General features: G+C 35.3%; 1 protein-coding gene across 1 annotated transcript in view; it reads left to right on the top strand.

The window, feature by feature from the left end:
- The window catches only part of LOC115426935 (teneurin-3), a 244088-nt gene that overhangs the window by 133933 nt on the left and 96899 nt on the right, over window positions 1-13256 (top strand). Inside the window, exons 8-10 of the mRNA XM_030145210.1 lie at window positions 4026-4236; window positions 5384-5485; window positions 12699-12893. Of these exons, the coding sequence (XP_030001070.1) occupies window positions 4026-4236; window positions 5384-5485; window positions 12699-12893 (508 nt within the window). The remainder of the gene's footprint in view (window positions 1-4025; window positions 4237-5383; window positions 5486-12698; window positions 12894-13256) is intronic.

The raw sequence follows: 13256 nt of genomic DNA, 5'->3' as shown, positions 1-13256 counted from the left end.
GCATCCAGTTTGGGTGGGGGTCATCTTCACCCTTACCTGTAATGCTAATGCAGTCTGTGGATTACAATCCGCAGATTCAGCCAGTTTTTTTCTTTTTGAAAAAGGACAAAAAATGACGAAGATATGGTAAGAAATATAACACCCACCCCACCTCATTTTCATACTTCTATTCATGTTTGAGTTCAAACCGTCATATCTCTGGTTGTATTTGCTCTATTAGGGATGTTTCCACCAGTGCTATCTGTGGAAAGCACAGATCAGTGGTTCCCAGCCTTTTTTTTTTACTTGTGACCCCATTTTAACATCACAAATTTCTGGTGACTCCAGACATTCAAAACAGAGACAGTTTTTTGCTAAAATTAATTTGTTTTTGATCATGCAATAGTTTGCTATACTATGTTACAAATAAACGTTAATTTTTAGATGACATTTAGGCTATATAATGTATATAATGCACCTTTTTGGCGTCTGCTTCTCAGTTTCTCTTGGAGATGTCTTAGCGGGGCCAGGAGGGCAAAGAAATCTTTCCATTCTCTGTTCGGTCCAGTTTTCTGACTGCGACTGTTGAAGCGTAGTAACACACAGTCACATGTCAATCAAGGTCAATCAAGATATGCCCTCTCAGATATTATATCCTGCATTTTTGCTTTGGGTGTCTAGAAAAAGTGCTATATAAAATCCAATCCATTATTATTATTATTATTATTATTATTATTATTATTATTATTTAAACTTGATTTTTATGAGAAAAAGTGTGTGGTGTTTTAATTATAATGAAATATATACTGAATCATTAAAAATTATCATTTTTTTATCTGTTACTAGAAAATCCAGGCAACCCCACATGGAGTTATGACCCAAGGTTGAAAAACACTGGAATAGATCTTCGAGTCAGATGAAAATGGCAAACATTTTAGATTTGTCTTCAATGTAGAGATTATCATGTCAGTCTTGTTGCATTTGTTGTGCACTGATGGATGCAGCAAGCTATTGTCTTACCTGTGTGTTATTGTCCCAAATATTTAGGTTGAAATCATTGTAGATGTTAGAAAGTCATGCAGTGAGGCAAAGGAGGAAAAAATGGGTAAATCTCCTCATATTTATTAAGAAACAGTGCATGCTTCATATATCTATTTCTGGCAAAAGGTGCATAGGAAGAGAACGCAATGTCGGTTCAATCAAAATTCACAAGATTTCTGTGCACTATAAGCTTTGCAGTGGTGAAGGTATTTTATTGTGCAACGTTCTGGCACCAGGCCATCATTGGGCAAACACGAGTGCAATCTGGATTCTTTGATAGAGTTGCATACCCTCAGGTGAAAGGTGAAATCGGAAAATGCATCATTTTCTTCAGATTTATTGACTCTACAGTAAAAAAAAAAAAAAAAAAAAAAAAAAAAATGCTTAGAAAATATAGATGTCAAATGTGCAGATATGTGCATTAAAGTAGAGGCAGAAGAAAAATTAATGTTTTTTTTAATATCCTGTACAGTTGTTTACATATATATGTGTGAAGTTAATGGTTTGAGCTTAAAATATCTCTGTGTGTACAGTAAATCAAGGCCTTTTGCAAACAGCCCTATCAATGGATTTGAGTCGAATTTAAAAAAAAAAAAAAAAATATGGAGACAGGGAGAGCGAGTTGCAGTGCCAATTTGTGTGCACAATGCGCCCACAGACTTTCTTCTAGCCAGCAGTCTTCATATAGGCTCAGTACATCTGTGTAGCAAACATCTACTTTAGCCAGGGGATCTGTCTGCATCTGCTATGCTCCTCTGCAGCCCGTGGTGTGTTCAGGGATTGTTGGGTGTGTGTTACATTGAAGCTGTAGGGTAACTGAGCATTGCGGCAGAAAACCGTCAAAATGAGGTTCAGGTGTTGAGCAGGTGCGGTGAGAGCATATGCACGCTTGGCAGGAACTACTCGTTACTCCTTGTTTACCCTGTGAATCAATGTTTGGGAAAAAAAAAAAAAAAACGGTATCTATACTCTTATACTGCAAGGCTAGCATAAAGGAAACATGTGCTGTGGATTTGTAGAGTAATGTATTTTCCCAGTCTTTTCTAGTTATTAATATTAAATTAACAAAACAAGTAAAGCGTCTATGTACGTGTGTGTGTTCCAGTTTTAAAACAAAGTGGATGTTTTTTGTTTTTTTCTTCTATTATATAGTTTCGTAAGCGGATGAAAATGACTTTCTGGCGTTGTGAATTTAGACAGCACATTATCACAGTTAATTTAGAAGATTACAACAAACACAATGTCTCTCTCCTCAGAGTTAACATTATATTTTTTGGAATATTTTTTAGCAATTGCCCCTGAGCCATATCAGCTCCATCAGCATACAAACAACTCTCCAAACAGCATCTACCAACTCCAAATAACTGCAGCTGAAAAATCAACATTTATCATACTGGAATATTTGCTGTGAACACAAACCTTTTTTTTTTTTTTTTCGCTGCTTCTTGCATTAAGACTTTGAAGAGTTCCTCTCAGATTTTGAGTGCAGTCACTAGAGGAGCTGCATGCAAAGCACCCCGCAGAATGAAACATAAACATCTTCAACTTGTTTGCCTCTTTAATGCATGGATTTTTTTTTTTTTTTTTCCCAGCTGATTTTAACCCATAAAGACCCAGTGCTACTTTTGTTTCAGTTCCCAAATGACATTTTCTCTATATCTGACCTTTATTAAGTGATTTATCACCATTGTCCATCACCAGAGCAAATGTGGGTGTAGATGTTTTTTCTAATTGAATCAGATTCTGCTTTGAGATGCTTTTAAGGGACATTGTTGTTATACTTTTAGTACCTTTTAAAATAATGGTGACGTTTTATATGTATCTTCATATCAGTTTAAAGTTTGTTTTTAGTACTGACTGACATTGTATTTATGTATATTAGGGTGATTTCCATTTTGTGTTACTACTTTTTTAAATGTATTTATTTATTTGGATATACAGTATAAAATAAGACAAATACATGTAAATATCTCTCCTGATAGAGTGATGGGTACAAAAGTGTGCAGGTGAGGTCAGAAACCCAAAAGGCTTATATACTTATTGTACTTTAAACAAAATAAAAGAATGTCATTTGTACACCTTACATGAAGTAGAGGGATAAATAAAAATGACATAAAAGTAAAAGAAATACTGTTTATATATCTATAAATATCATGTTTTTTAGAAACATAAAAAGTAAAAAGAAATGAATAATAATGACTGTGCAATAATACTAGTTGTAATAGAAACACTAAATACATAGATAAATAAATAAATAATAAATAAATGGATGGATGGGTCCGCTGCTGTCTTTTCCAGGACACTCTTGAAAAAGAGATTTTTAAGTAACAATCTCCAACTTTATATTCACATGTTCACCCATTCCTTGCTTGTATACATATATTTATATATTTTAGTGTTGTTATTTTATTCTTGTTAACAATGAACAAAAAAAGATTAAAAAAAAAAAAGATTTTTAATCTCAACAAGCTTTTTTTCCTGGTTAAATAAAGGTTATAATAAAATAATAATAACATTATCCCCTGTATTTTATCAGTATAAATTAGATATTTTCCTGTGTTTAATTCACAGATCATGTAGCAGTTCACAAAAGCTCCGATTAAAGTTCAGGGTTATTCTATCAACAACAAAGAAAACTGCTGAAAAAGTCATGTTTTGAGTAAAATATATCGTTAACTGAACATAAACCAAGTGTCTCCATCTACTGTCATTGATCCAATTCCATGGGTTTTACTGGTGAATCAATGTTGTAGAAGACGACTGTGTTTCCATGGTAACTACTGAGCCTCTGAACGTCCAAATGGGTCATATCTGATGACCGTGAAAAGACGACAAACTGCATTTAACACCACTTATTTACATGTATTTATAGGATTAGTGGAATCAATGGGTATTAAACAGTTTAGATCCGTAGATGGTTTAGGTCGGTGTTGGCTGTTTGGGTCTTTAGGACTTAAAATGATACTGATCTGCATGTGTTGGACTCTGCTGTGGTTGTTCTGCAGTATGACTTTGTGGAGCTGCTGGACGGAAGCCGGCTTATCGCCAAAGAGCATCGGACTCCGAGCGAACCCGAAACGAGAGCCCGGCTCGAGCACCCGGTTACCGTCCACCAAGCAGGTTTCATCCAGTACCTGGACTCGGGGGTGTGGCATCTGGCGTTTTATAACGACGGGCGAAGCGTGGAGGCGGTGTCCTATAACACCATCATCCAGGGTAAGAGGACGCACATCTGCTGCGATAGCTGTGATTGGAATGATATGTAATGATATGTTTGGAAAATTTTAATTTCCTTAAACAGCTGCGCCGGCATGAGCAAAAAAAAAAAAAAGTGAGGTTGTGGGAAAGCAAAAAAATAAGCTTTTCTAAGTTTGAGCCTAGGAGGCAGATCTAGGTTTCTATTGGAGTGGATTATTGTGCTCAACACTATAATACAAGACCATACAAAGCATTGATCCTCCTCTTCTAACAACCTCTTCAGTGGGTAGAAGTCTGTGAAATTTCCTTGTGGGTTTTGAGGTAGGAAAAACATTAAGGTTGAGTTAACGTTTTTCTTTTTCTATTTCCTTTGAGGGGGGTTCCATTGATCTGGCCCTACAAATATGAAGGTATCGACGTGCAGGGTCAAAATTGCCTGGTTCCCAAAGATGGCTCAATGAACATTCAGTAGAAGCTGGAGTAATATAAAAAAAAAACAAAAAAAAAAAAACAACAAGAAATAAAAGTTGGCCCTCATAACACAGACAAAATGTGGGCCTCGGTCTTTTGGGGGTGCCCCTTATGAGCGATGGTCTGTTGAATGAACACAAGATCTGTCTGTAGGATATGTCAGATTAACTTCAACTCAGGGAGGATTTGAGCTGTAAACACTCAGGAGATTGCATGGCTTGTGTGGGCATGATCAGTCATTCAAAGGGCTGGGGGGGGTGTGGGGGTGGGGTGTGTGTGTGGATGAGACGGAAGAAGAGACAGGAGGGAAGGGGAGAAAAATGTGTCAGGGAAATGGAATTATTTGGTCTAATTTAAAATGCTTGTGTGGCTTTTACTTAACATGGCTTAGATGGCGGGGGGGGGGGGGGGGCAGGCAGCGGCATACATGTTATGGAAGCTTAGACCTTAGTGGGACATGGACAAATAGCAGTAAATGTATGCCATGCCTGATATGAGTAGTGCAGATAAGGGATGCTTAGAAAGTCGAGATTTCATGTCAGGGGGGAAAAGAAAAGTTGGTCGCCTGGATGTCGGGCAGTATTTTATAAACTGTGCAGTTGTCAAAAGTTATATTAAGGAGGTCTTTCAGATTTGCTCTAATGTGACAATGTGAGTTATTAATAGTTGAATTTCCACATTGCTCTGCCCACAGAATCTGTCACCGAGTGCACACACAACTGCTACGGGAACGGAGAGTGTGTAGCAGGATCATGTCACTGTTTCCCAGGATTCATAGGGCCATACTGCTCCAGAGGTATTTATTCAGCTTTTACACTTGTCTTAACCTGTCCATTCAGTCCCTGCTGTAAAGGGGTCAGTGTCCATAGAAATTTAACAAGTGATTTTTTTTTTTTTCTATCTAACTACCAGATGTATACAGGTGGGCAGGATTGGTATTTTTCAGGTATTTTTTTTTTTTGCTGCCATTCTTTTTTTTTTTCTTCTTCTTTTCTACTTGTCTTATCCACCATCCTAACAGCAGAATGGTTGTCTGGTTCCTTTTGGTGCCGAACAAATATGCTTTGCCAAGGGTAACTTCATAAAGTATATGAAGCTCCACTTGATACTCTACTGTGTTTATTTGTTTATTATGAGTTTTTTTTCCCTTTTTCTTTTTTTTTCTTTCTTTCTTTTAAATAAATAAATACATAAAAGAAAGGAAAAAGAAAGAGTTTATTATGAGTTTTGTTGAACCACATTTCGATGCCGGACCTGACATGGGTGGGGGGGGGCAAGAGAGAATAAGGTGGCGAAGACCCTCACAAGGAAGTATCAACAATACAAACAGTAACAACCATGGTGATAATTATAATGGTAACAGTAACTACAACCAGAACTGAGTAAACTGGGCAGAAGAGAGAGAAAAAACAAAACAAACAAAAATACAAAAAAAAAAATTACAATAAAATACATGTACCGGTATTTATTCAGCTTTTACACTTGTCTTAACCTGTCCATTCAGTCCCTACTGTAAAGGGGTCAGTGTCCATAGAAATTTAACAAGTGATTTTTTTTTTCTATCTAACTACCAGATGTATACAGGTGGGCAGGATTGGTATTTTTCAGTTTGTTTGTTTTTTTTTGTACAATCCTGCTGTCATTCAAGTACAGTATGAATAAATGCACCATCCGTTCACTCACATTGTTGAAAATAGAAGAATAAACCTTGACGGCAAACAATGCCTCATGCTGCTGAAAGATTTAAAACAGACCTTGCTGTTCTCAAAGAAACAACTAGATTTTAATGGGATAAAAAAAAAAAAAAAAAGTCGTCCTTATGGACAGTTTATAGGAGTTGTTTTTTTTATTAATTTCCTTTTGCTAAATTCTTTGAGCACAACCAAAGAAGCTCCATCTATTTTTCAATGCAGAAGTAGAGAGAAAAAAAAAAAAAAAAGGGGGGGGGGGGGGCATTCAGAGGCTTGGACGCTGCGCTCTGTCCTTGAGCAAGACACTCTACCCAACTCGCTCGATTCAGCTGGATAAATGAGTACCAGCTTCTGCTAGTGTCCCATCCAGGGAGAGTTATATACTCTCATCCGCTTAACACTACAGAAACTGGAGATAAGCAGCGGCCCAATAAGCTGGCCGGCTTCAAAAGGATGGAGTCCAGAAGCACAAATCTCAAACATGAATATCTCTAAATTTAGGGAGTGAAAACCTGTCTGAAAGGATATAAACTAACAGAGATAACTCGTGAAATGACCCTTTACACGAGTCAGTTTAAAGAGTGAATGTTTTATTTTGGACATTTAAAAAGCACAATACAAATGCAAACAAATTAACAACATAACAAAATCAAAAAAGAAATATACACTATTATACAATACAATTTTTGTCTTATTTACACATCTGAAAAAGAGTGGGAAGAAGTTTGTTCAGCTGACATTAACCCATCTAGACCCAGTGTTACGTTTGTGTCAGTTCCCAAATGATTTTTTTTCTATATCTGACTTTTCTTAAGTGATTTTTCATCATTTATTATAACATTATCCTCTGTATTTTGCATTTTATCGGTATAAATGAGGTATTTTCCTGTATTTAATTCACAGATCATGTAGCAGTTCATGAAAGCTCAGATTCAAGTTAAGGTTATTATCAAAAACAGAGAAAACTGCCAAAAAAAGTCACGTTTTCAGTAAAATCTATCATTAACTGAACATAAACCAAGTGTCTCCATCTGCTGTCATTGATCAAATTCTATGGGTTTTACTCCAGTGAATTAATGTTGTAGAAGATGATGGTGTTTCCACGGTAACTACGGAGCCTCTTGATGTCCAAATGGGTCATATCTGATGACCATGAAAAGATGAAAAACTGCATTTAACACCACTTATTTACATGTGATGATAGGATTAGTGGATCCGTGAATATCTCCACATATAGGGAGTGAAAACCTGTCTGAAAGGATCTGAACTAACAGAGATAACTCGTGAAATGACCCTTTACATGAGTCAGTTTAAAGAGTGAATGTTTTATTTTGGACATATAAAAAGCACAATACAAATGCAAACCAATTAACAACATAAGAAAATCAAAAAAGAAATATATACTATTATACAAAAGATAGATTAATACAATTTTGTCCTATTTACACATCTGAAAAAGAGTGGGAAGAAGTTTGTTCAGCTGACATTAACCCATCTAGACCCAGTGTTACGTTTGTGTCAGTTCCCAAATGAATTTTTCTCTATATCTGACTTTTCTTAAGTGATTTTTCATCATTTATTATAACATTATCCTCTGTATTTTGCATTTTATCGGTATAAGTGAGGTATTTTCCTGTATTTAATTCACAGATCATGTAGCTGTTGATGAAAGCTCAGATTCAAGTTAAGGTTATTATCAAAAACAGAGAAAACTGCCAAAAAAGTCACGTTTTCAGTAAAATCTATCATTAACTGAACATAAACCAAGTGTCTCCATCTACTGTCATTGATCAAATTCTATGGGTTTTACTCCAGTGAATTAATGTTGTGGAAGATGATGGTGTTTCCACGGTAACTACGGAGCCTCTTGATGTCCAAACAGGTCATATCTGATGACCATGAAAAGATGAAAAACTGCATTTAACACCACTTATTTACATGTGATGATAGGATTAGTGGATCCGTGAATATCTCCACATATAGGGAGTGAAAACCTGTCTGAAAGGATCTGAACTAACAGAGATAACTCGTGAAATGACCCTTTACACGAGTCAGTTTAAAGAGTGAATGTTTTATTTTTCGGACATTTAAAAAGCCAATACAAATGCAACTATCTGAAACAAATTAACAACAAAAGAAAACCAAAAAAGAAATAAGTACTACTATACAAAAGATAGATTAATAAAATTTTAGTCTTATTTACACATTGTTTACACATATGATTTACACATCATCGTGTTTTTCACCGTTTATTGTAACATTATCCTCTGTATTTTGGATTTTATCAGTGTAAATGAGGTATTTTCATGTATTAAATTCACAGATCATGTAGCTGTTCATGAAAACTCAGATTCAAGTTAAGGTTATTATATAAAAAACAGAGAAAACTGAAGAAAAAGTCATGTTTTCAGTAAAATCTATCGTTAACTGAACATAAACCAAGTGTCTCCATCTACTGTCATTGATCAAATTCCATGGGTTTTACTGGTGAATTAATGTTGTAGAAGATGATGGTATTTCCACGGTAACTACGGAGCCTCTGGACATCCAAACAGGTCATATCTGATGACCATGAAAAGACGACAAACTGCATTGAACACCACTTATTTACATGTGTTGATAGGATTAGTGGATCTGTGAATATCTCCACATATAGGGAGTGAAAACCTGTCTGAAAGGATCTAAACTAACAGAGATAACTCCTGAAATGACCCTTTACACATGAGTCTAAAGAGTTTAAAGAGTGAATGTTCTATTTTGGACATATAAAAAGTACAAATGCAAACATCTGAAACATAAACAATATAAGAAAACCAAAAAAAAATGTGTACTGTTATACAAAAGATAGATTAATACAATTTTAGTCGTATTTTCACATCTGAAAAGGAGTGGGAAGAAGTTAAACATTATCTAATCCCACTCCTTTATTACAATACCACACACAAACTATATGTATATATATATATATATATATATATATATATATATATATATATATATTAATACAAAATGAATGTGTTTATATCAAAGATGCAAAAGATTCCGATTTTTTTTTTTTTGTGTGATTTATTGATTTATTCAGAACATGCAATGAAATTTAACATATATGCGAACAAGCAAAACATACATAATAATACAAATATCAACAATCATAACAATCTTAGACAGAAGAACAATCAGTGTATTTTTATTAAGTCTTTCAAACATACAAAAAAAAAAAAAAAAGACAAACACTAAGACATTTAGCAGAGGTATAAGATGCCACAAAACAACAAGAAATTAAAGGGTTCCACAATGTGACTATATTCACAACACACATTACCCAGCGTCAAGGTGCATTGTTAGCTATTCTTCATAAGAAATAAAAGGATGCCATACCACATTAAACCTCCCCATTGATCAATTCAATGTGTATCTAATCTTTTCAATCTTAAGGAAAAACATGACATCACATATCCATCTGCCAAAGGAGGGGGGGTTGTCATTCTTTTAATTTAAAAGAATGAGTCACCGTGCTAAAAGGGACGAGTAGGCGACACTATTTAAATGTGGCCTTTGTAGACGGAGATCTTCTAATGGTACTCCAAAAAGGGGAGGAGTCAATGGTCAGACTCTGAAAATGCTGAATACGCTTCAAATATTGTAGACCAGATTACAGTTAGACTTGAACATGACCAAAAAGTGTGAAAGAGAGTAGCAGGTGCTTGTCTACATCTGTCACAAATAGTCAGATTTTTTTTTTTTTACAGTTCACTACATGCACAGGACATACAGAATAGTGGCGATACTATTTCTCTCTCTCCTTGCTATTAAATAGCCAGTCGATAATTAAAAAAAAAAAAGAAATAAAAGAAATAAATCAAACCTATCTGCAATAGCAACGGTGCAATATAGTAACAGTTGTGAAGTGAGGAGGTGCATAATGGAACAAAACAACAGCAGATTTGATAATAGCACAATGTGTAATAAAGTGTAGAAGACAACAGCAGCAGATGTGAGAAATATCACAGATTGTAAGTCTACTGAGTGTGATGTGTGTAAAACAGCTGAGGTAGAGTCAGTCTGTGTAATAATTATCATGTATATAGTTCTAAATCATAATCCACTGCATATGTGTTAAATGTCAACCCGTGTAAATGTAATATACAGTTGTGAGACAAAAATTTTTGGACTGTCAAAGTCATCGAAAACAATGGTTATGCAGTCAAGTACTAACTCCTGTGTGTATCATGTGACTAAAACGGACAGAAAAGAAAACATGGAATGTCTAAAAGCACTGTTTTTGTCAGTACAATGCTATAGATATTGATGTAAGAACTAAAGTGATTTTGTTTATTATCAAGAAAACATGGAAAATGGATAGATATCAGCTCTGAAATTAAACTACTATGAGCTATTTTTGTTGTTATCATTATATTTTTCCAAACAAATGTACCTTTAGTTGTACCAGGCATTAAAATGAACAAGAAACTGATGAAAACAAGGAGTGGTCTAATAATTTTTTCTGCGACTGTGCATTGGCTGTAATTTATAATTATATACAGTTTTCCTTATAATTTATACTACATATGATTACCTCAATTATGTTTTTTTATATAACTCAAAACTTTATTAGTTCATATAAATGCAATATATAAAATATTTAATATATACATGTGTTCCACTACATACCAGACAAACCCTTTCTACTAAGCTCCATCCCACCTTAACCCATAAAGACTTAGTGCTACTTTTGTGGCAGCTTCAGAGTGAATTTCTCTGTCTGTTCAACCTTTCTTAAGTGATTTTTCACAATTTGTGATCATATTATCCTCAGTTTTAAAAATTTTCCTGTGAAAATCATGTATTTTCCTATATTTAAGTAATTTATTGATCCTGTAGATGGTCATAAAATGTCAGAGTAAAGTTGAGGGTTGTTATGTGAAAAACAGAGAAAAATGAAGAAAAATGGATTTTTTTCAGCAAATATGTCATGAATTGAACATAAAACAAGTATATAGCTCCGCATTATGTAACGGTGCAACATGTAATAATGTAATAATTTTTCACCTCATTGTATAATAGCATCACATTTGGTAATAAAATTCTTGAATGCATTTTGTAATAACTTACTTCGTATTGTGTCCTCCAAATTTCAGTGCACCAGTAAGTTTCTTGTCAGTAATACTTAATTAGAGCAGCTTTTGTCTCTAGTTTGCAAACACATTCTTCATTATAATGAATACTGTTATATTCGATTTAGGTTTGATCAGTGAAACATCCTACTAGTTTTTTAAAATGAATTCTAATTAAGCTGGAATGCTTAATGTTGTTTTGCTGGTGTGATGATTTTTCCAATCAAAGCATCAGTTTCGATGGTTTATTACACAATAATGCTCTAAATTATTACATGTCCTTATTTGTCAGACGACATGGGTTTTACTGGTGAATCAATGTTGCAGAAAATGACAATAGTCGCTTTTCCATTGACCCTCAAATTGCATGAATATAACTTGTGCATAAAAATTTACCTAATGGAAAAACAACAATTTTGCCAAAACTCTTGTTTATCAGTTAAAAGCTTTTGCACTGGCAAGAGGTGGTTTTTCAGGCGTAGTGCAATTGGTGTATCATGCAAAACTGCAATGGGAAGACCTTTTTCGCAACTAGAGTCACATGAATTTAAAAAAAAAAAAATGGATGTTGACAGACGTTACAACAAGAGAAGAAGAGTTTTAAAAGAAACATGGCGCAGTATGAGTGGACACACTAGGAAACTGAATAATTTGTTAATTTAGTACAGGATAGAGGGGTAATATATAATAATAATGAATATATCTGTAAATTAACACCGTGTTTACGTTGGTCACCAAGTTTATGGAATGACTTCTCGTGTCATCTCGCGATAATAAATAAACAAATCATCGCATTTGTGATTTAATAGAAAAATGATATTACGCACTTCTGTTTTATCGACATTTAGTAAATATCAGTAAAGTTTTGCACAGATGTCCAATGGAAAAGCGACTAGTGTTTCACATTCACTGTTCAGCCTCAGATCTGATGACCATGAAAATTTCCCTCAGTTGTTTACATGTATTGATAGGATTAATGGATCAACAGGTATTAAACATTTTATATCAGTAGATGTTGTTGGTCACTAGTGGCTGTTTGGGACTTCAAGGGTTAATAATCTTCGTTGAAGTCAGTTTCACAATGAGCCACTTACGAACCCATGATAAGATATTAGTGAAGATAATTGTGGATCTGTTCTTAAGCCCCATCTGGAATGACTTTTTTCACCTGACGGCCTCTACCTGTGCCTCCGTTTCTCCTCAGCCGCCTGTCCAATCCTGTGCAGCGGTAACGGCCAGTACACCAGGGGGCGCTGTCAATGCTACAGCGGCTGGAAGGGCACGGAGTGTGACGTCCCGGCCTCCCAGTGTATTGATCCTCAATGTGGGGGACATGGACTGTGCGTGGCTGGCAACTGTGTGTGCAACACAGGCCACAAAGGAATCAACTGTGAACAAGGTAAATGGGGGAAAAAATGCTGTTTCCCACTGAATCTGACGCACATAGATACAACATATTTGTGTGTGAAACTCTGGGGGGATTGACACAGTCTATTGGTGAAACAATCATTGTTTTCAACTCCACCGAGCGGATAATGCTTTTGGATGTTGTTATTGATACCGTGTGTATAAATTAACTCCCTCTTAGTGTTGAGACCACATGAGGCTACAAACTGGAACAGATTGTCTAGCACCCATTGATGCAGTCAACTATTCTATCACTCCACAGCTGACAACACCTGTTCAAATCGATCAGTCAATAACATCTGCTTCTCCACTTATTGAGAAGGAGCCGCCGCTGCTTCTTTCTTGTCCACCCCCT

The sequence above is a fragment of the Sphaeramia orbicularis genome, chromosome 10 (genome assembly GCF_902148855.1).
Source record: "Sphaeramia orbicularis chromosome 10, fSphaOr1.1, whole genome shotgun sequence".
In the NCBI taxonomy this organism is placed as follows: domain Eukaryota; kingdom Metazoa; phylum Chordata; class Actinopteri; order Kurtiformes; family Apogonidae; genus Sphaeramia; species Sphaeramia orbicularis.
This window is presented reverse-complemented; position numbering and strand designations above follow the sequence as displayed.